The sequence below is a fragment of the Agelaius tricolor genome, unplaced genomic scaffold (genome assembly GCF_023055355.1).
Source record: "Agelaius tricolor isolate 1412-34295 unplaced genomic scaffold, bAgeTri1.0.p SCAF_9, whole genome shotgun sequence".
Taxonomy (NCBI): domain Eukaryota; kingdom Metazoa; phylum Chordata; class Aves; order Passeriformes; family Icteridae; genus Agelaius; species Agelaius tricolor.
This window is the reverse complement of record NW_027269269.1, coordinates 27,151,464-27,173,766: the sequence shown is the minus strand read 5'-3', so window position 1 is coordinate 27,173,766 and position 22,303 is coordinate 27,151,464. Positions and strand designations below refer to the sequence as shown.

At 40.1% G+C, this 22,303-nt stretch overlaps 2 protein-coding genes across 6 annotated transcripts in view; one reads left to right on the top strand and one right to left on the bottom strand.

The window, feature by feature from the left end:
* The window catches only part of BOC (BOC cell adhesion associated, oncogene regulated), a 54,796-nt gene extending 53,879 nt beyond the window's left edge, over nt 1-917 (top strand). For both annotated transcript variants that reach the window (XM_071433351.1, XM_071433350.1), the window contains exon 19: nt 234-917. In XM_071433351.1, the coding sequence (XP_071289452.1) occupies nt 234-418 (185 nt within the window). In that variant the 3' untranslated portion in view covers nt 419-917. The remainder of the gene's footprint in view (nt 1-233) is intronic.
* Nucleotides 918-1,906: 989 nt separating this feature from the next.
* Nucleotides 1,907-22,303, bottom strand: part of CFAP44 (cilia and flagella associated protein 44) — a 41,864-nt gene continuing 21,467 nt past the window's right edge. For 2 of the 4 annotated variants that reach the window (XM_071433345.1, XM_071433347.1), the window contains exons 16-34: nt 21,373-21,591; nt 20,776-20,918; nt 19,633-19,903; nt 17,663-17,718; nt 17,078-17,240; nt 16,609-16,739; nt 15,458-15,675; nt 14,911-15,076; nt 13,461-13,638; nt 11,906-12,391; nt 10,298-10,501; nt 9,381-9,576; nt 8,255-8,365; nt 6,636-6,766; nt 5,406-5,522; nt 4,634-4,835; nt 3,792-3,952; nt 2,906-3,040; nt 1,908-2,385 (exon numbers count right to left, since the gene is read on the bottom strand). In XM_071433345.1, coding sequence (XP_071289446.1) covers nt 2,251-2,385; nt 2,906-3,040; nt 3,792-3,952; nt 4,634-4,835; nt 5,406-5,522; nt 6,636-6,766; nt 8,255-8,365; nt 9,381-9,576; nt 10,298-10,501; nt 11,906-12,391; nt 13,461-13,638; nt 14,911-15,076; nt 15,458-15,675; nt 16,609-16,739; nt 17,078-17,240; nt 17,663-17,718; nt 19,633-19,903; nt 20,776-20,918; nt 21,373-21,591 — 3,423 coding nt within the window. In that variant the 3' untranslated portion in view covers nt 1,908-2,250. Of the gene's footprint in view, nt 2,386-2,905; nt 3,041-3,791; nt 3,953-4,633; nt 4,836-5,405; nt 5,523-6,635; nt 6,767-8,254; nt 8,366-9,380; nt 9,577-10,297; nt 10,502-11,905; nt 12,392-13,460; nt 13,639-14,910; nt 15,077-15,457; nt 15,676-16,608; nt 16,740-17,077; nt 17,241-17,662; nt 17,719-19,632; nt 19,904-20,775; nt 20,919-21,372; nt 21,592-22,303 lie in introns of those variants that run through there. The other 2 variants (XM_071433346.1, XM_071433349.1) reach the window with 2 other exon arrangements.

Sequence of the window (22,303 nt, the reverse complement as noted above, 5' to 3'; positions counted from 1 at the left end):
GTGATATGAATCCATCTCCCTAGGACCTAATCCATTGATCCACCCCTGTAGTGCAGATCAGACTTGTTTTGTGTGATCATGGCATCGAATTCCCACACAGACTTTCAGAATGCAGATCTTCCTCTTTGATCAGAGTTCCCCTCCTCATAAAGTGAACTGTTGACTTGAAACCTCCCACTGCATCTCTCTTTCCAGTGTCCATTGTAATAATTTCTTGCTCCTTTCCCCCTCAGGAAGCCCTTGCTGCTTAGGGCTAGTGCCAGTTGAAGAGGTAGAAAGACTAGACTGCTGCCAGTCCAGAGGAGATCTCCATGCCCAGAATCCGGTGATCACATCTTTGGGTCAGGACCTACCAAGACATCTGAACAGCAGCCCTCCACCACTGAGACCCTTAGAGACTCATCCTCCCACCAGCTAGGGACCAAGCTGCCTTTTGCAAAAGACTTATTCTAAAGAGAAAAAGAGAAAGGGTATTTATTTTTGTATAACACCCCTATTTATATATTTATGCACTTGTATATAGATGTATATGTGCCTTTTATAATGCTATGGAGACAGAAGGCATCCTCAGCAAGGTCACAGGAGGACCCAGGAAACAAGGCAGCAGCTCTCAGTCGCACCATCAGAGCATACAATGGAAACAGCTGGACAAGGGACACTGCAGGACATGGGTCCAAACAGAGCTGCCAGCACCATCTTGCAGCGAGGGTTTCACAACAAATAATGCTGCCCAAAAGGTCTTTTCCTTTCCCCCACAGGAAAAGTTTGTTCCAGGAACATGCTCCTGTGAATGGACTGGAGTTATGCACTCTGCCTAATCAACTTAAACAACCTTTCACATACACGCCATCTGCAGCTGCCTATCTGTAAAGACAAATCCACGCTTTAACATCTAAAATAAAGGCTTTAGTCTTTGCTGTGCCTGGCTCTAAGCTGATTCCTCACACAGAATGAGCCTTTTCTTTTTCACTTGCAGACATACAGCTAGCAGGACATCTGGGGAAAGGTGACATTTTCCTGCAGTCGGAGTTTTCCAAATAGACACTGGCGATGCTGAGTCTGGGGTCTTGTTCCCTGTCTCCAGCTGAGTCTCTAGGTATGTGGCTACCCAGCTGGCACCGTATGTCCTTGCCCTTTGTTAGGCAAGGGATTGGTGCCAGGCAGCCCCTCGCCTGGGGCTCCAGCCATTTCCTACCTGCCAGGGCACAACCTGCAGCTGCACAAGAGCTCCCAGCACCAGGTGTATTCCTCAGCAGGGACCCCCTGTAAGGGTAGGCTGCATAAGCACCATTCACACACTTGTGCTGGGGCCAGCAGGAAGCTCTTGTGCCTGGCTGGGATATGGCTGGAGGCCTGCTGAGTGTACACCAGACAGAGACACAAAGACCTGTGGCAAGAGGTGGGAAATGGGGAGGAATAGCGAGAGCAGCTGGAGGTTTTTTAATTTATTCAATTAAAAATTAGCATTTCAGGAGCCTTGCATGGGAAGAACACAACCCCTCCAGCCTGGAGATGAAGGAAAGTTTCACAATCAGGCAGGGTAAGTGCTGTAAATGATCACATACTGCCACCACACCAAATGAGAGGCAAAAAAGAGCAATACACACAGAGCTTGGCACTCTGACAGATCAGGCAGCTGCAAGCCAGTGGAATTACGGGCTGACTTTCCCTTGTTACACCCTCCTCCTGCCAGTAAATGCCATGTCTTTCCCTGAGGAGAAAGGCCCCTTTGCTTTCTCCTGGCCAGTAGTGTGTCCCTGGACTCTAACTAGCTCAGTTAGCTGCTCAACAGTAACAAATGCTTGCTTGAGGCAGACTTCTTTTACCATTTTTGAGAATAAATATTTGCCCCAAGGAAACTTCAAATCAGCTTCCCACAGCCACTTGTTTGAAGATAGACACAGACATAATCCGCACACATGGACACACACAGCGCACCTTGTCCAGTGCAACCCTCTGCAATGAACTGATAACAGTATTTAGTAGTTTTATTTGCTATTTTTTATTCCAAATATATTGTTACAGTCATATTTTGATAGAAAAAACACATAAAACTCTTTACAACTAAACCCCTGGATAGCCAAAACAATTAATTTTGCACTTCCAGGCATGACTGCCGCCACAGTTAATTTTAAGGGTGACTTGGATTGTTAGTTACTATTTCTGAACAGGGAGTTTGAATCTCAGAGTCTTGTGCTAAAGCTTGTAGAAAGAGGCACCCACTTTTTCTGCTAAGTAAAGCAAGTTCTTTTACATCTCATCTACTCTGCCCTGGCTGATTTCCTCTCTCAGAAGGGCCACCTCACAAGTCATGTGCATGAGCCGTGACTCCAGCCGGGCTGTCTCTTTGATGTCAGCACTTCGGGTGCCCTCAAATTCTCCGCCCTGTAGATTAAAAAAAAAAAAAATGGAGAGGAAAAAAATGGCTCCTAGAAAACATGGAGAATGAACAGTGGAAATTTATTTCAAATAGGGAAAGTGAAGCTTGCCAAGAACCAGGACATACCCATAACTTTTCCCCACCTTAGTCAGAACTATGTGAAAGACTGAAGGTTTACTAACTTACACTTACTCCCTGGTACAGAGCAATAAATCCACTTCTCATTGTAATACTGTTACATGATTGTAATATGACTGTTTCCATGTAACAAAGGAATATTCTTTTAATTCCTTCAAGACATATTTTAATGAGAAATTAGTTTGTTTCAGTCTTAGAAAGCAGCAAAGTAAGAAATTGCAGAGAAGGTAAGGTATGGAGCAGCCATTCAGCCTGCCCCACTCCTAGCCCAAACTGCTGACTGCAGAGCAGGATGTGAGACCAGGGAGCTGGGGAGGGCCAGATGATCACTTCCCCATTTCTGAACAGTCCCAAACCTGCAAGCACTGCAGTGGCTACAAGGCTCACCTGACCAGTTGTCAGTGATTCCAGCTCAGTTTCAAGCTGATGCTTTTCATGGCAAAACCTGTTCAGCTGGTGCAGCTTGCTGGTGTTTTCCCTTGTCAGCTTCGTTAGCTGATGCTGCAGGACTACAATTCTTTCCTAGAAAGATGTAAAAAGTTGATCTGGGATGAGAGAGGACAAAAAGTGTGCAGTGGGGAAGGGACAATGTAAATGTCATAGGTAAACAACAGACTGATCCTGCCACACCACCTGGCAGGATCTGATGCACAGTACCTTTAGTGCAGTGTCATCTTTTTGTTTTTAATATATCTAAATACAAATGCCTAAGTAAAGCAGTTAGGCAAAAGTGTGAGAAAAAGAAAGCTATTAGGTACACAGTATTTCTGTACCCTCCTGTGCCCTTCTGTAAAGGCAGCATAAGTGTGTTGCCTGCTTGCACCACAGCAGCTACCACAAAAAGAAGACATGAACTTTTCAGACTGCACAGATTGGCACCCCAGGCATGAGCCAGAGCCTGTCCTGTACTCAAAGTCTCTCACCAAAGGCACTAAGAGAAGGCAGGAGGTGCTGAATGCCACCTGGGAACCAGAGAAAAGCACTCTGCAAGAGCTTCATGTAGGGAATGAAGTAGGACAATGTGTTTGAGGAAAGCAAAACAGAGAGATCGACTACCTCCATGAAAAATAGGATGTGCACCAGCAACTGGAGCAGAGGTAGCAATGATGATGGGAAATTGGAGTTGAACACTATGGTCTATTAAGGACAAGTGAAAAAAAATCAAATATGAGCAAGTTGACAAAAGATTTTAGTGTAACTTTTCAGTCCCCAGGAAAACAAAGCCTTAACAGATCATCACAACACGTGTCTTCCTCCTCTTCCTGCTGCTTACCTCCCATTCTTTGAGCTCCACGAAATGCTCATACTCTTTCTCCATTATTCTCACTTTCATCTGCTCCATAGGTATATTAACAGAGTGTACTTGAACTGCTTCAAAATCAACCAGCCGACCAAACTTCTCCATCATCAGATTATTGCACCTCTCCTCCAGTCCTAACAGAGGGACATTGGCACAAATGGCAGCACTGTCATTCATTGGTTTATAAGAATTTCTGCCTTATCTCAGCTTTTTGTCTGAGCCCTTTGGTATTTGCTCTGCAATAAATAATTCACACAAAACCACATAGAGCTCACAGCTGAGTCATGCCATTTGTCCTTGCCCTTGATGATGCCTGTGTGGTCACTAAGCCGGTCCTAGTAAACCACTCTCACACCACAGGCTGTATAGGGCCTTTGCAGGTCTGGTGGTGCTAGACACAACTTTGGGTTTGCCTCTTGGGAAACTGTTTTGAATAGGCCTTGTTTCCTTCTTCAGATGTTCCAAAGGGGAGGAAATTACCAGAAAAAGCTTATGTATCTTTGGAGAAACTACTTTTATCCTAGGAGTTCTGGTTTACAAGCAGAAATAGCAAACATGTGTCCGGACTTCCAGTGTCTCATCCTAGTCAGCTCTACTTATACTAAGCTCCCAAATTCGCACAGCCTGATGACTCTGCAATGCTGGAGAACCACTACTCCATCAAAACAGTCTACTTGATCTGTTCTATTTTCTGCAATTGCCCTCTGTGACATCCGTGCAAGTATAGAGCCAGATGCGGTGAGTTACCCACAGCCAGTGAGAGGGACAGAAGGAACATTAGCAATGCTGTATTGTTCAGAGTCTTTGTTACTCACCTTGAATCTCTATCTCCATCTCCTTTTTGTCCTGGAGAAGCTGCTTATGTTGCTCCTTGGCCTTCTTATGGATCTCTCTTTGCATTATCTTTTCATTACGTAGGTCCACAATTCTCTTTTGCAGGTACTGCAAGGACTGATTGGTAAATACTAAAGCCTGGGAAAAGTCACGGGGCATCTCCCCATCAACCAAGCACTGCACCTGCAAAAGCAGCCAGAAATAAGCAAGGCTGGCTTTTTTTATTAAGGGCGATGGAGATGTCTCTTTATATAAAATGTGTGAGCAATAGAGTTAGTGAGTGAGGTGGGCATGGGCACAACTCTTTTTTTAGGCCAGGGAATTGTGTGAATGAATGCATTGTACCCAATCTGGCATTATTGAACTAGGCAGAATTCCCATTAATTTCAAACTCTTTGGGGATTTTTTGATTTGTTTTTCTGGGGAGGTGTTTCATTTTTTTTTCCCCCAGGAGAATATCAGTAGGTATGGACCTGAAAGAGAATACCATGCCAAACCTATACAGCACTTGAAGACTATGCACATTTCAGCTATAGGCCAGCCTGCCTGTCCTTACCTCATTTCTGTCAGTACAGGAGAAGGGAAAAAAAGGGGAATTCTAGAGGAAATAGCAGCATGAAGTTCAGTTAATGGCACTTCCTTCCCAGGAGACCATAGTGAATCAGGAACTAAGAGCCCCAAAGAACAGTAACACCGTTGTTTAGTTGTACACAGGCTACTCTGCACGTGCGGATGCACAGCATCTTGAATTACCTGATGGAGTCTCAAAGGCACAACTACATCCAGCTCATTCAGTTTGTGCAGCTTTTCCCACTGAAAGGCCTCCAGTTCCCTGTTTGTTCTGTCCAGACTGGTTTCTATTTCTTTTGCCTGCAGAAAGACAAATTGTGGACAAACAAAATCCTGTGATACTTAGAATACACAAGGCAACAAGGTCTGTAAGAGTTCCTGATCCAAAGGGGAAAAAGTATATAAAAATGTGCTTTTTTTAAACTACATATAATAGGCAAGTTTCATAGGCAAACCCAAGGATTATCTACATATATTCAAGCAAAATTCTAACCTGAATACCTCTGCACACGTGTACACTTGCGAATGTCTCCTTAGAGCTGCCCTGTATGTATCAAGAGACAGCTGTTTTGTTTAGCATCTAAAACACTTGTACATGTACAGAGCCTGCAAGATAATTTTTATTGTGTTATGCCTGGAAATGCTTATTGATTCTGCATGAGAAAGAAACAATTCAGACTCAAATGTCATGCCCCAGGGTGAATATGTGGCAGCTGGCACTTAGGAAAGCCTTTAAAAACTAAAAAAAAAATTGGTATGTTAAGCATGCGTGATGGAACATTTTTGAGACAAAAAAAGCGCAAGACTTGCACAATGCTATTTCGGTAGCACCCTCTCTCTTCCAGATAACTCTTCAAAATAAGATATTTTTTAATCAGTAGAAATCAAATTTCTTAATGAATGCAGGAGTTCAAAAAGGCAAAATGGAAAATTTGTACCAAAAGTTTATTCAGTTATTACCTGTGACAAAGAGCAACGGAAAATAACTAAAAGCAAAAGAAATAGCTGGAAGAATAGAATTTTTATGCATTTATGTTAACCTGGATTTGTGTTAGGGTAAGTATTCTTCAATCTCTGTTCCTGTACACACACACAGAGGATGGCCAGACCACACCGTGTGTTTCATCTGAACCAGAGAATCCAGTTCCTGCTGCTGCATGAGGTTAGACAGCTAGGAAGGAACTGACCTAAAGCCTGGATTCAGCCCCAGGAAAGCTAAGGTTGGACCAACTTGATTTACCCTTTTCAGGTGACCCATGTCGAGCTGCCTCCTGCCTCTGTGCTACCACAGATATCTCTTCCCAAATGGAGGCCTCTCGGAGGGTTAGGGTTCTGTTTTTAAATCCTAGACCAGCACTAATCACTAGCACTACATTGAACATGCTGATGCTTTCTGAGAAAACACTAAAATACCTTTATGGCCAAGGCATTATATTCCTTTTTGAGGTCAGCAGCAGCTTTCTTCTCCTCTTCTAAAGCTTTCTCAATGCCTATGCGCTGCTGCCGGAGCTGGATGGTGTTCAGGAAGAGATCCTCACTGCAGCCTGAGAGGGAGAGGGTCAAAGAAGAGCTTACTTTCACTGTGACTACTCTGGAATTACTGAGTAGAGCTGGTACCTTCTCCTGCTGTGCACATTCCCAGCATTCCCCATAATAACACCATGGGTTTGGTTCCCTAAAGCTTCCTTAAACATAAACCCATAGGCCACGTGCCTCCGTGAACAGGTGAATGTCTTGGATGGATCTTTTTCTTCTTCACATTCAGTCAAGGCAGCTTGTTTCCAGAAGTCAGATTAAATGCATCAAAGACAGCATTAAAGGCAAGTGCTCAAAAATTAGCTTTTGTAAGCAATGCAGTTCCAGTAGTTAATATGTGTTGCAGTAAAATCTTCAATTATGTGCGCACATAGTTGTTTCTCCATAGCACCCTTCACTATAAATTATGAACTTGCTGTAGGGATCATTTATAGCTCTACTTGTAAACAAAGCTGTATTTCATGGAACCCATGTCATGGTAAGGAAGATCTGTGAATTTCTATCTAATACTGTGATTTCAGTAATGCTTAGCAAATGCATAATTATGCCCAAATCAGCAGGCATAATAATAAAAAAGAGAGCCCAATAAAGGCAAAAAAATTCCACATAAAGGAACAAATATGAAGGCACTAATGCAACAGGTAATTACCCAATTAAATTAGCAATTTGGACATTTTAAATAAGAAATAAAAATCTTTATTTCTTCCCAACATTCCATTGAAAAATGAGATGAACAAGGAGTTAATAAAAATTCAATTTGTGGAAATGATTTTAAAATTAATTTTAAAAGAAAAAGGGAAGGCAAATTGTTGGTAAGTTAGAACTTGAAAATGAAGCAGTGCTGTTGCACAGTCATTGACACATCACTCAAAGATTTTAAAAAAAAAAACAACATCTAAATTAGCTAAGCTTGTACAAAAGAAAAGGAGAGAGAAAGATTGCCTGCCTTTTTTGAATGCACAAATGAAGAGGATTCTGCAAAGTAAAGCTACTAACTTTTCAGAGCAGCCTAGCAACAGGCAATTGCTGCATAAATCCACGAGGTGGTAACAACGAGCTTCAATTAACAGCATGAGGATCCCCCTCAGAATTTCCCTGAACAGAGAGGGATCCAGCCAGGCCACGCAGCTGATTTCCAAAGAGCACCTACAGCCTTGCCACTGCTCCAATCCAAAGAGGAAACTTTTCTCTCCAGATAACAGCCATGAAATGGTGAATGCTTCTTTACCCAAAAGAATTAATTCTTAGTGGTTAGCTAAGTTTTATTTTTCCAAACTTTTTTAATTAGGGTAGTCTACACTACCAGCAGTTTTATTGTCTTGACCAAAGTTACCCAGGGAAAAATGCTGCACACAGAATGGGCACACACATTCCACCCCTTCATGACTTTACCATGCAGTGAATAATTTAAAAAATCTGTGTTTTCTTTTCAAACACATGATGTGGCCCCTAAAGCTAAACAACAAGTTAAGACAAGGAAATAACAGCTTAGGTACCTTCTGGGCAAATTGAGTCATCAAAGACTATGCTTTCAGATCCACCATTTTCTTCATCAGTCTTTAAGTCAGGCTTTTCATCATCCTCCTCTTCATTCTCATTTTGTTCACCTGAAAGAAACAGACACTGGCTTGCAAAATGCTCCAGACTCACCGGCTATGCATTATGCCAATGTGCTGGTGAACACAAGCCCAGCAACCCATGAAAGATCAACTCTGGTAATATGTGAATCCAGGCCCCTTGTGCCTATTGCTTTGATCTGATGTGATGTTTTCAAAGGAAAAAGAACAAAAGGAAAAGGGAAAGAGCAAGAGAGAGAGAGAGATCACCTAGTAGTAGTAGTACAGGCACAGATGCAGCCCATGTTTTTGGGACTTATCTTCAACATATTTTCTCTCTTTATATGTGTTAGGAACTTAAACAGCATGGGTTTACCATTCTACCAGAGAGATTAATCAACCAGGCAGAATATGGAAGCACAAATCTGTCATAAAACATCACTATTGTCTGCACTTTTTGCTAATCATGTCCCACTTGAAATCAAAAGCCATGTCAGAGAGAGCACAAGTATTTTAGCTCAGTAGGACTGCCTAGCTTTAACAGCTTAAAACTGAGTCACTAAGATGAATGAAATCCTTTTGTAATATGTTTAGTCCTGTGACTAATAGATGATTGCAGATTAGGTTTATGATCTCTCATTAGTCAATGGACAGATTAAAGCAGAATGTCAGACAGATTGTCACACACAAATGTGACAGACTAATCACTTACTCATAGCTCCCATTGATAAAGCATGGGAAGCACCTATTTAAAGCTGTGCCTCTTCCTCTTACCAATTGTCAGTCCTCGGTATTGACTTACAGGATGTAAATTGCACGAGCTGTTATCAGACCAACCGCAGTCATGTTAGAAACTGAATTGCATCATTGCTATCATTCAAGATGACAGCCACAGGAGACATTGTCACTCTATAAACAAATCTGGGTAGGTTTTTGAACTACGGGTTTTTGAACTGACTGGAGTGTTGTGTGTACTCAAGGCTCCAGCTAGACCGAGAGACATGTACTTGACCACACGGAAATATGTATAACAAATCCATAAAGCAAAAAGAACAAAATCTCCAACCTGCTTTTCTTCTTTCTTCTTCTTTTATCACATACTCAACTTCCTTCTTTAAAATATCTGTCAGAACATCAGCAAATTCATTGTTTTCTCCAAGGGATGCTTCAAAGCTGGCATAAAGAGCTTTCTCACGTTCCTCAAGCATTACAATCTCACACTTTCTATCCTCCATTTGTGCAAGGTAGCTCTTCAATTTTGACTAAACAAACAAAAATCTATTTCAGTTAAAAGGTACAGCTCATGTGTACGTATATAGGATGCATCTGTGAAGATCTGGAAATGCAAAACTTGTCTTTCTCTCTTGATTAAACCCATCAAGCATCGCCTAGGAATATGTTCTTAAAGGATGTGATTAGTCACTTATGACATATCATGAAGGATCTATTAAAATACAGATGTTAAGATTATTAAAAAATTAAGTACTGGAAGTTAGAATGTCACTTTAGGACACAAAACAGAAAGACACGGACACTGGACTTTCCAAGGTAAAAAAAAGACTTTTAATTTTTGACTCCAACATTTATAGATTTCTAAAAGTGATAGTGGATTGGAAGGTGACAGTGACACTGTCACTCTCCAATGAGACTGGATAAACTAACAGTCTCTCAAATTTCTTTTCCTCCATAAAAGAATGCGAAAAAATAAGTTATTTACATAAAGTGTGCGAGTAACTTCGTTACAAGAATGTAAACATCAGAAGGCTTAGAAAAACTTAAAAAACAGGGTGACATCAGAAGTGACCATCCTATTAGGCTGATCATCAAGAGTTTCTTGTTTTTCAAAATTTAGCACTAGTCACTGGATTGGTGCTAAAACAAAGCCAAGGGATGCCACCATTTACTTTATGGTTTACTTTTGTTTCAAGCCATGCACTAATGGTACTGTTAAATTTAAATTAATGTTACACGTGGTCTACTTACATGTATGTCCTCCTGTTTATTGATGATGGCACAAATTTGCTCCTCAAGAAGGTCCTCATGTATCTCAAGTTTCTTCAGGATAAGCAGCTCTTCACAGCATGTGATGCAGCGCAGATCAGCACTTTTCATCTGCACATCCATCTTCAGTTTCTTGTGCCGCAAAAGGCGAAGTTCAGCATCGAAGTTGATCACTAGTGTGTTGATCTGGAGCAAAGTAGCGTGAAATCAGGAATAGGAAAAGTATTTCCAGTGCAGTTAAACATGCAAAGCTAGAGAAGGGAGCAGAAGGGAAAAATTCTCTCTGCCAAATCAACAACTCAGAAATGCTATTTCCTATAGAGTAGTGATGCACTTTGAAAGACAAAGTTAGTCCCAAGTCCTTGTCTTTGTTCTCAGCATAATAGTAAAAGAATCACCAGGGCTTCACAGGAATCTTTCACTGCATCCCCTCCATCCCTGAAGTTCAGAGAATGTTTTGGAGTAGTCTGTAGTTTACAGTAGTTTATATAACAATCCCAGATGCATCAATAAATAACTCTTCTGTCTTGACAGACTTCTTTTGAAACAGCTGCCAGCTCTTCACTTAGACATTTACAGCAAAATAAGTACTAGCAGCTGCTAACATTAACTTATAGGTGTGTGATGTTCACAGCAGAATTTGGGTATTCCATCACAACCTTCATACACATAAACACAAGGGTGTCTGTGTTGAGGCAGACCAAAGAATCAACTCCCAGTAGCAGATATTAGAGGAGAGATGCTAAGAAATGGAGCAAACAAGTGAACAGTGGGATACCCTCAGCTATACAGCTCTCTTAAACTCTGACTTAGGTGCATCCTGAGCTTGAAGCAGTATACTTGTGTTCAACAGCTTTGAATGGATTTTTTTCCACACTATCAAATTATAACTTCCCCCATGTTCTAGCGCTGAGTTCCAAAGCTTAGCTAATTGTTGGATAGGAAAACTATTTTCACTTGCATGCTTCAAGCTTTCTATGTGACCATTTCATTTGGTATCTCTCCTTTTAAGACACAATTCCTACTCTCCTTTTCTATGCTATTCAGAATTTTCTCACATCTCTAAAACCATTTCAGTTGCCTTTTTTGCAGGCCAAAGATACATTATCCACTTAGATGTACGTTTTAAAGAATCTTTTCCATGACTAAGCATTTTGGTTACTCTCTTTTCTACCTTTTCTAATCCTACAAAGTAATTTTTAGACCAAAAAGTTGAGACTACAGTTATTGAAGAGCTGAGAACTTGAATCTACAAACTTGTAGTGATGCTGCTTTTTAACTCTGTAATTTTTCAAGTTATGTCTAACATTTTACTTGTCTTTTTTTTCCCTTTTTTTTTTGGCCACTAAGATCACAGCTTCATGGCACAATCAGTAAGAAATCTAAGATATCTTTCAAGTGATAATAGTCAGAACACAGGTTATAGTTATGGATTTATACTGATTTCCACTGTACATTTGCAATAGTTAGCGTTTTCCAGGACTGCAGAAAGGCAAGACTAGCTGCAATCCTGAGACTGAAGGGGTTTTGGTTTCATTTATGAACCAGTGGGATTTTTTAATCTGACAAAAATAACTTTCAATTTCCTACCTTTTTAATCAAGGTCTCCTGCAAGTATAGATTTTTTATCTTCTCTCTCTTTAAAATTTCCAGTTCCATTTCTGTTGGCTCTACTTTCTCCATCTCAAAAGCCTCCTGCTTCCCTGTGACCACAGCTGATGCATCTCCAGCCTGTACCATGGCATAACCCTCTTCCAAGGGGGGAGTTTGAAGAAACACGTGCCTAAATGCGCGAGACGAGGGACACCCTTCCAGCGGTTCCTCGAGCTTTGCCTTGGCCTCCTGCTCCTCTTTGAACTTTAGGAGGACGTCACTGCTGCACTCAACTATTTTTTCAGGAACCTCATCTGGGTGTAACTGAGGGATCGGGGGAATAGGGAGATGTTCTGATACATCTAAGTTTGCCTGTATGGATTTGACTTCCTTCACTAAACTCTTGATTTCATCAATAGTAGAAACCTTGAGATCCCTCAAAGACACAATCTCTTTGTTCATATTCACTTTCGTCTTATGGATCTGCAAAGGAAAAACTATTTTAGTAGGATTCTCCACCACAGGAAGCAGTCTTACCCAACTCAAGAAGGCTAACATTAGGATTATTAAACATTCTGTGATAAGGGGACACTGTATTAGTTGACTCTTTTTATGTAGAGTAATAATTGAATGTGATCTATTATCATTAATATACTTGGCAGAAACTTCTCTGATCTTTATAGAAGAAAAGAACACACCATCCACCTGAAGCAACTGGAATTCCTCATCTGTATAAACCCAGAATTTATGACAAGAACTATTCCCTTTGTTTGTTCTAATGAGTTGGGTTAATCACTGGCTATCTGATAGCATCAGCACTACAGCATGAGACTAAAATGATCAAACAAATCCCCTGAGACTGTGGCATTGCTTCTGTAATGCTTAGGCCTTGCTGTCAAAGTTATCCAGTATCACTCTTTTGCACTCCAGCCAAATACAATGAAAAACCATTCCTATGAGAAGGATAGGGGGGGAAATCACAGGGAAAGCAACAAAGATACTGCACAACATTTGAACTTATTGTGTCTTCAAGGTTGAAAGATGTGTGGTGACTGTAGGAGTTCTACCATAGCAAGGTGGGCCCAAAAAACCTGGTTTCTCAGGAAGATTCCAATTCCAGGAGCAGCGATTGCCAAAGTGCAAATACAGAGAGGCCACACTAGAACACTTGTCCTCGCTCACATCCCTGTTTTTGTAAAGGTATTTCAAAATACCTTTGGGTATGGGCAGGGGTTATTTAGCTCAGTGTTTTTACTAGATTATAAGTCTTGTAATTAAAAGAGACAGATGTTCCAGCTGAAATACTAGTAAAGGTAAATTCTCTTTCTCATTTATAAAGAGTCACCCTAGAATGATTCAGGTTCGGGTTTGCTGAAACACAAGACAGTTCACAAGAGAAGGGCTGATTTGTAACTAAAGCACAAAACAGCCGTCTGTCCTTCAAGGCCTATTCCCAAACTCACTTTCAATTCCTTTAAAAAAATTTCTTCAGTGATTAATACACTATCCTCACTTCCTCTCAAAAAATGGGGCTATATACAGTTTTACATACCAAGTCTTCCAGGATTGCAAGCTGCATCATCTTCTTTTCAGTGTTTATACGCTCATCTTCAGTAAGTGTGTAGTTAGTGGCACTCTTCAGCCTGTAACATCCTATATTCTCCCGTGCTTCTTTGATCTCCTCAGCATCTTTGGAATTCTCATGGTTATGTCTAGGTTTGCTCTTGTATCTGGTAGGTACAAAATAAAGCTGAACTTCAAGACAGAAAACATACAAATGAACAGTCACTTCATACCCTCTTACTTGTGCAGCAAAGTTTGGGAGGTGAAAGAGTGATAACATCTCTTTCAGAAAAGAATGGCTACTTTGGAAATAATATCCTGGCACATTTAAATGAAAATCCCAGATATTTTTTTCCCCCCTAAGAAGTCTTAAACAGCTCTGCCATGGGAAAGTTTAAACCTTCACACTCAGACCGAGTTCTGGGTTAAGTGAGCACATGCTGCTATCAATTTCAGGGAGCCGCACATCAAGGAATACTTGATCCTAGTCTACGTTATTAAACACTCAATAAACTTAAAAGCCTTGTATTCTGACTCTACATTGGTCCTATTCCCTGCCATTCATCTCCTAAGGAAGAACTTTTGTACTTCCATGAGCATAGAATGGTTTGGGTTATAAAGGACCCAAAAGATCATCTCGTTCCAGTGTCCATGTCAGGGGCACCTTCCACTAGACCAGGTCACTCAAAGCCCCATCTAACCCAGCCTTGAAAAAGTGGTCATTCAAAGATAAGGCTTAGGTTAGATATTTGGAAAAGGTTCTTCACTCAGAGGGTAGTTGGACACTGGAACAGCCCCTCCAGGGAAGTGGTCACAGCACCAAGCCTGACAGACTTCAAGGAGTGTTTGGACAATGCTCTCAGGCACAGGGTGTGACTTTTGAGGCTGCCACATGCAAGGACAGGAGCTGGCCTTTGGTGGTCCTTGTGGGTCCCTTCCAACTCAGGAAGGAACTATGATTCTGTGAAAGATGTCCTGTCCCCTTTTCTTGCTGCTCAAGATAAAGACCAGCATGGAGCATGACGACATATCACAAACACTCACGTGATGGCTGAGATGCTAAGACTGCTGACCTAACCCAGCTGTTACAGTGTCTGCTCCATGAGGGGCTGGCAGGATTCACTTTGAGTTGACTGTAACGACCTAGGTGTCTCTCAGTCACGAGCAATTTAGACACATTTTACTCCCTATCTGAAAATACAGCTACCGAGCTGGATTCAAATTTGATAATATTTTACAGGAACCATAGAAACTAAATATATTCTAATACTCTCTTGAGACTTGGAAATACATGAAAATTCATCTGTTTTAGTTACAACCCTTAGGAATATAAAAACCTAAGCAGGGAGATTATAGTGCCATATGACACCTAAATGGCATTACGAGACCTCAAACAAGAAGCAGAACTAAAAGGGAACAGAGTCCAGTTCAGGACTCACAATTCATGCCATTCTGCCCTCCTCTTCATGATCTTGGCTTTCAGTGCATCATATTTCTCAATAAGTCTTCTGATTTTCTGACGTCTGCTTTCTATATAACGCGTGGTTGGCTTTCGGACATCTGGTGTCTTCAGCCTTTCAGCGTCATTCTCAAAAGCTACACTTCCTGAAACAAAATATAATCATGTGAAAATGTAATACCATGCAGCACAGTGCAGTCCCAGCTACTGGAAACTCCCTCAGACAACTCCTGTAGAACTGATGTAAATTAGTTCCATTGTAGTGGATGTTTTGTAAGTATTCAGGTTCTTTGACTGACTTTTAGTCACATTCTACCCACGGGGCTGACAGACAATTGCTGACATTGATCTAAACATGGAAAACTATGGGTGAGTGTTACTTTGTATGCAGGTACTAAAAAAACACATTACAGCTATATTTCTTTACCTGCACTTGCATGTGTATTTTTTTATCTTGGACTCAGGAACAAAAACTGAGTTGAAAGACAGAAACCCTATTACTGAAAGATTTAAATGGTTATCATTACCTCTGTGCACGGGGCTTGTCTCTCTGGAGATCTCCTCTTCTGCTTGTTCTGCCTCTTTAAGTGCTGTCCACTTCTCTTTAAGTACTGCCCCCTTGCTGTCCTCCTGTTTCTTATCTTGGGCGTATTTCTCAGACACTGTTAGAAGGCTGTAGGTCGAAATCTGATGATTGCTTTGAATAGCATGAACAGTGAGAGTAAATTCCAAAGCGTCCCGAAACCTGGAATCACAAATTAGACAAAACTGTCTGATGTCAGTGGGCACAATATACGATTTTACCTTGACCAAAAGGGCATGAATAGTGTAGTTTACTTATTGCACATGCAATCCTTACATATAAATCCACAAGTCAGTAAGCAATTGCATAGCAGGATGACATATGACACTACCTATTGGCTTTTATGTAATCTAGGAATGGAGATGATCAAGAATTATCACATGAAGACTTTTCCCAATATTGAAACTTATACCAGGTTCTTCATGACAGTAAATTTCATCTTCCACTAAGGACTTGTCAAAAACATGCTCATTCTATCTTTTTTCCCAGTCACATACTCTGTGTGCCTAAGGTGGTTTTTTAATTGTGTATTTATTTTATTAATTCATCTTTTGCTCTTACCTAGATCTGTGAAAACCAACTCAAAATGCACCTCATGCCTAAACTTTTGTTCTTGAGAAAGTTTGTTTTGTAACTTCAAATTTTATAGAGAACATTGTGTTAGCAATGACATTAAAATATCTGACAGACACACAACATGTCTTAAAAACAGGCATTCATTTCCCAGGTTGTTTTTCAACACTTCAGTAAGAGTTCTTGGTTCTTACGAACTTACTGGCAAAACCCCAGGCAAACAGTCTCAAACAGCTTTCTTCATACAGAAGTGAATCCAAATGAAGTAATTTCCTTCATTTGACTATCTGCATTTTTACCAAAGATTCAATAAAAATAATCACAAATAAATATGAACATATACTCTTGTGTATATTCCAAGAATAAGTAAGATTCTTAAATAAGAACAGAATCATAACAGAATAGATGAAATACTGATTATATGAGAGAGAGGGAAAAAAAATCACATTCCTTTTTCTTGTGGGAGGTACAACTTCATAGACAATTAACCCCATGGAAGGTCAGAAGAAAAGTGGTAATTACTGTGTTTGTAATTTCTGCAGTCCAACGAATTGTTTCTCATGCTCCCAAGCCAGCTGCTTTTGCACTAACTGGATTCTCTGTAGTGTCTGCCTGTCCAGCTCTTCAAAGATCCTACGGTCCATCTCAAACTCCTGCAGGAAGACAGAAAACCCAGCATCACATTATTTTGGCTACTAGATATTCATAATAAATATTTTTACCTAGGTGCCTCAGTTGCATGCACATCAACACTATCCTTTATTGCAGAAGCTATCTCCACAGAGAACCAAATTATTTTCCTGTGCTTCTTGATTGGCACAAATAATCAGCTGTGATTCAGCTGTGATTCGGAAGTCCATCAATTTACATATTCTTAAAACTACCTTAATCCAAAGCATTGGACATCTTTGGCCCCAACATGGTATGTAGCAACATTTTAGAAGAAGGTGCCTGTAAATGTAAACGATCCTAATAAAAGCCAGGTGTGTACCTCTCTGTGCAACTGCATGTGCTTGGGCAACTCCTGATTCTTTTGAAGGAGGAAAACAAAGTCTTGTCTCAGTGCACTTAACTCCTCTCTTTTCTTATTTTTCTTTTCTTCAGCTTCCTTCATTTTCCGTTCATGCTCCTTTTTCTGCTTGTATTCCTCAATACTGAAAATGCATAAAAAGGAAATGATGTTATCTCAATGTAAGAGTGGAAAGGTTACAGTTTATATGACCTTTTAGATTTCCTTGATAGTTTTAAATTCCCAGTGAACTCAATGGTTCTTAAAGTAACTCAAAAGGAATAATCTTCCTGTATATTTACACACTCTTAACATCAAGGGGCTTTGACTTTTTGCTGTCTCTGTAGTATAAAGTTAACTGCCTCATAGTACGATATTTGAATTACTTCCAGAGAAAAATAGATGAAATGGAGAGAAAGGCTGAAAAAACTGTGTGTTTCACAAATAAATGACTCAAATTCAGGGTTGATCAATTTGTCCCTCTTCTTTGTAGGCAAAAAGAAATACATGTGAAAAGAGCTACCAACACTTGAAAATCCCTTTCATCATTATCTATGCATCTCTTACATGTAGGCATCAGGATCCTTAATGTCTTCAGTAGCCTTCTCCTTCTCAAGACCTCTCTGGAATAAAAACATTGTCTTGTCTTTAAACAAGCAGTTATAGTTCAGCTTTTATAAAGATTAAGATAGAGCTTTCACCACCTCTCACAAAAACAAAAGAAATCTTCATTTTCAATATTATTATCTGGCCTTAAATATTACGTTGTAATGTTTCAAGCAGAAAAAGCAATGAAGTTGGTTTATATGTAAAAAGAACTAATGAAACATTAGAGACAGAGAACACAAATCCTATAACCTCCCCAGTGGCATAAATCGTTACGTCATTACTTGTCCTAAGTTCACTCTGTCCCATAACATCTTTGGTTCTCTACCTCCCAACCCAATTCTCTTGTCTGCCCTCACAGCCACATTGACAAGCGTCAGTGTGTCATGGGCTAATTCCAAGTTACATCTGTAATTAGTCTGGTTGGCTTTTGCTGACTGCATAATGGATTCACAATTATTAGCTGTGAAGAATGGCAGATGGATGGACACTGCAGTAGCACAAGCCTCATTTCCCTAGGCAATCATTCTCTGAAAAAAGAGGGGGGACTATCACCCAACAATTTAGTTGTATTTAATTGATCTGTAATTTAACTCAATTAGTTTCAGATGATTTGTATTTGATTCTCTAAGAATCTCATTAAGTTTAATGAAGATAGATTTTTTTAAATCTTCCACATGACTTAAAACTAGAACAGATACTTAATGAAGATATACTTTGAAAAGGAAAAAACTCTATTAGAATGGTCATTAAGAAATGTTGTTAGCCTGAACAATAGAACTGACCATAAAGGTCTTTATATAGAGCTACTTACATATTTAAAACTATAAATCTGTACATATGCTTATAATTGTATATTAATAACTTCTTGTAATATTGCAGTTAGTAAGGCCCTGATAGCAAAGGTTCTAATCATTCACTTTTAGAAAATAACTGGCTCTTTTCTCAGTACCATATGTTCTTGTCATACTGGTAAAGAATTCCAACTAGTCATGAACAATTTAGCTGAATTACCAAAATCACAATTTCCTCCGTCTCTGTTGCCAAGCATCCTTCAAAATGTAGTTAGTAACCAGTATTAAAACATATGTAAGAGTTTAATTTGTTTTATGTTGGCACTTTCAAGATTTTTTAACTCTATTGAATGCATGGTCACTGTAATATTTATTGTGCACAATGGCATTTCTTTACTCAACAGCTCTCACTGCTTCTTTCAAGTTATATTTATTTAATTCAGACACTCTTAAGAGTTTTTAAAAATTCAATGAAGTCTGAACATTTTAGTTGACATCCCTTTATGCAGTATCAGTAGAACTGCTTCTGAGTTCCAGTGTAATCTGTTTAAATGTGCTAGAGATGATCAGTTCTGCAGTGAGTACAGGACACCTGTAAATTCATTACTACTAATGCTGCCCAAGAGTGAAAGAGCAACAGCATCAGCATCGTGTTGTGCTATTTTGCAAATGTAAAAAAATCCACTGTGAATTTTAGATTAATGGTACTAGATGTATGGAGAAAGTACATATATTATATTCTCCAACAGTATTTCTAGAATCCCCATCCAGAGCAGAATCATACTTTACTGGAATTAAACCCAAGAAAGGTATGAAGTATGAGAAATTCTTGCAATTTTTCATTTCGGGAATATGCATGACTACACCTTTGAGTGGGAAAGCACTGGCAGAATATTACGTATGAATAAACATAGTATGTGTTATTTGGAGAAAAATACAAAACACTGAGAAGGAAGAGTGCAGACCCAGAGCCCATTTATTAGGGAACATTTTGCAAGAGCTATTCTTCTAAATAGTTTGGGAAACGTCAGCTTTTGCTGTGAAAGTTCTTTAAGAAAAATAATTGAACCATGTTTGCCCATCTGGATTGCTTCATTCCAAATAGGCCTAATTCAGTGAAAGAGGGTACTAACTTACCCTAGGAGGGGGGATTGTGACTTTAAGCTCTTTGGGAACCTCTTCCTCTGACAAGAGGTCAAATGTAAAAATGTTTCCATCTCCACCACAGGTAATCAGACACCCATCATCATGGCTACAACAGATCCCCCGGATCTGCCCATTATCGTTGTCGTGTACATTCAGGTACCAGTAGTCCTTCAGGGCACCCTCAGAGAGGCCTTCCTCCCTGAGAGGATAGGCACGCAGGGAGCCATCCTGCATCCCACAGAACATCAGTGGGGGGCGGGTGCTGTTAAATAAACAACAAGAAAGAGTGATAGCAGTAACTTCTAACAAGCAAGCTCAAAATATTAAAAGAGCTGATCTCATTTAATAGAAATCACTTTCCCAAGTTTGGAAGCTGAAAGCAAAGTATTTGGAACATTTAAAGTATGTGTGATTCTACTATGAAGTGTTTTGCAGCTAACTGGCTGCTCAGGAGCATTCCAGCACTTCCTAGGTATCTTAGAACTACTCTTAGCCCTGAGCTGGGCAGTGTAGCAGACACAAAATTAAAAACTAGAAAAGCAGTTTTTTAGCCTCTGCTCCCCATTTAGTACAGATGGTGGTGAATGCAGCCAGCAGTAGATTAAATCCTGAATCAAACCTGCCTCCTTTTGATGCAGAACATGCATATTCTTACAGAGAACCTAATACTGGGAGTCTGAAAAGAATCCAGCCTTTCCATTCATACAGTCCACAGAACGTCCTGAGAAGCCTATATTCTTAGCACTAGAGGGATGGACTGACTGCTCCATGTTCTAATTCTCTTGGTTAACTATGATAAAGAACTGCTGTACTGTTGATCACTATATGCAGGGACTTCTAAGGGTTCTCCTAGAGTTCTACAATGTAGGGTGGTTGAGTTCTAGTCAGTACTTACTTAGAAATCCCACTTTTTTGTCTTTGAAGGTCTTTTAAAATTATTCTATCAGACACATGGCTCAGCTATGTCCATTAGGAATTTTAAGTGAAATTCAGTACCCGGAAAACCAGAGAGAGTTCATGTATACTAGAGTTGAGCCACAATTGAAAAGGGACAAAGGAGCATTCACTCCCCTTTCCAAGTTATATTTCATCAAGCTTTATCCCAGAGCTATTTGTTACATTACAGTGTTTTACCAGAAGGAGATTCGGTGAATGGGATTGTTCTCAGTGTTCTCCATAGGAATCACTTCAAAAGGTTCATCCTTCCTGTTCTCAGGGTTTTCTTCGCCACCATGTGAGAATTCGCAATGATAGAGAAACCCTGAGTCGTACCCACCCTGAAGAAGAGAAGGACTATATGGAAATTGTGACAAAAGAAAACTGAAGCAACTGACCAGGAAAATACAAATTTCAGAATAATTCTTCCTTTCTTAAGGACCTGTGATAGGTTAGAAAATGCTACCTCCAAACACCTAGAGACCCTGTTTATCCACAGACAGAAGTCTGTCATGATCTCTGGCATTAAAAGCCATTCTACCACTATGTTAAAATTCTGCCTTCTGCTTGTGAGGGAACAGCTAAGTCTTTGTGCCCATTCAGGCACCACCAAGAAGGGCACCTACTGGATATTTACCAAACAATCTGAATCAGAGTGACACTACTGGTATACTTCACAAAAACCAGTGAAACTGTCAAGGATGAAAGGAATGGATGTCCTAGGGATGTCAGGTTTCAAAGGGAAAGGATGTCACATCATGCAACCCAATCAATATGAAGTAAAAACTGATTTACCAAGGAAAGCCAAAATTTTCCGGGTGCTGAATAAAAGCCACAGAGGATGGGACTGGGCTCCTCTGGTATGTAGATAGATGGCAATGGCTCCTCTTCAGGTTCTTCCTCTTTAGTTTCTTCTACCTCAAGTCCCAGCTCCTTTTGCTGCTTTATCCATTCAAGCCTTGCCTTCTCCTTCTCTTGCTTTTCTTTCTCTCTCCGAGCAATCTCCTCTTTCAGCTATTACAACGAGCAGAGAAACACCAAGACATGAAACCAAGGCACTCCACACATCACTGACTGAAGGAGTCTCATACATGAAATCCAAGGTGGTCCTGGCATTATACATACAAAATATCTACAGAAATCTCTTTCCTGTCAGCTTAGCAGAGATCAACCAGACTTCATGGGACTCGCCAGTGAAATTTCCCCCTTTCCCTCCTCTGAAGTATTTACTCTTGCTCCTTTGAAACAGAAATAATTCTGAATGACAAGCAGATTTCAACATTTCTTCAGATAGATTATTCCAAATCTTCACCACTATGCTTACTCCTGCAGAAATCCTAAGTCTTGTCCCCTGCCTGCCCTGGAGAAAGAAAAGAACTGGAAAGCTGAACTTGAATTAGTTCTAGTGCATCATTGGTATGGAGCAAAAGAGAGAAGCTGTAATTGACTTAACTTCTGAACAATGAAGGAAAGATTTATCAAACCTTTAAAATTCTCTTCCATCCAAGCCTACTATAGCATAAACAAATACCAAACATTCTCTAAAACAGTAGCTTCCTAAGAAGATATTAGATAGCTGAACCAGCAAGCCCTTAAATATTATCAGCTGATCTTTGTCTGACATACCTTTTAAAAAATCTCCTGTTCTAGGGACAGGAATAATAAAAATTACTTTTTTTATCACTACCCTTACTGTGAGAAATCTTTCCTTGCATTAGAACATCCT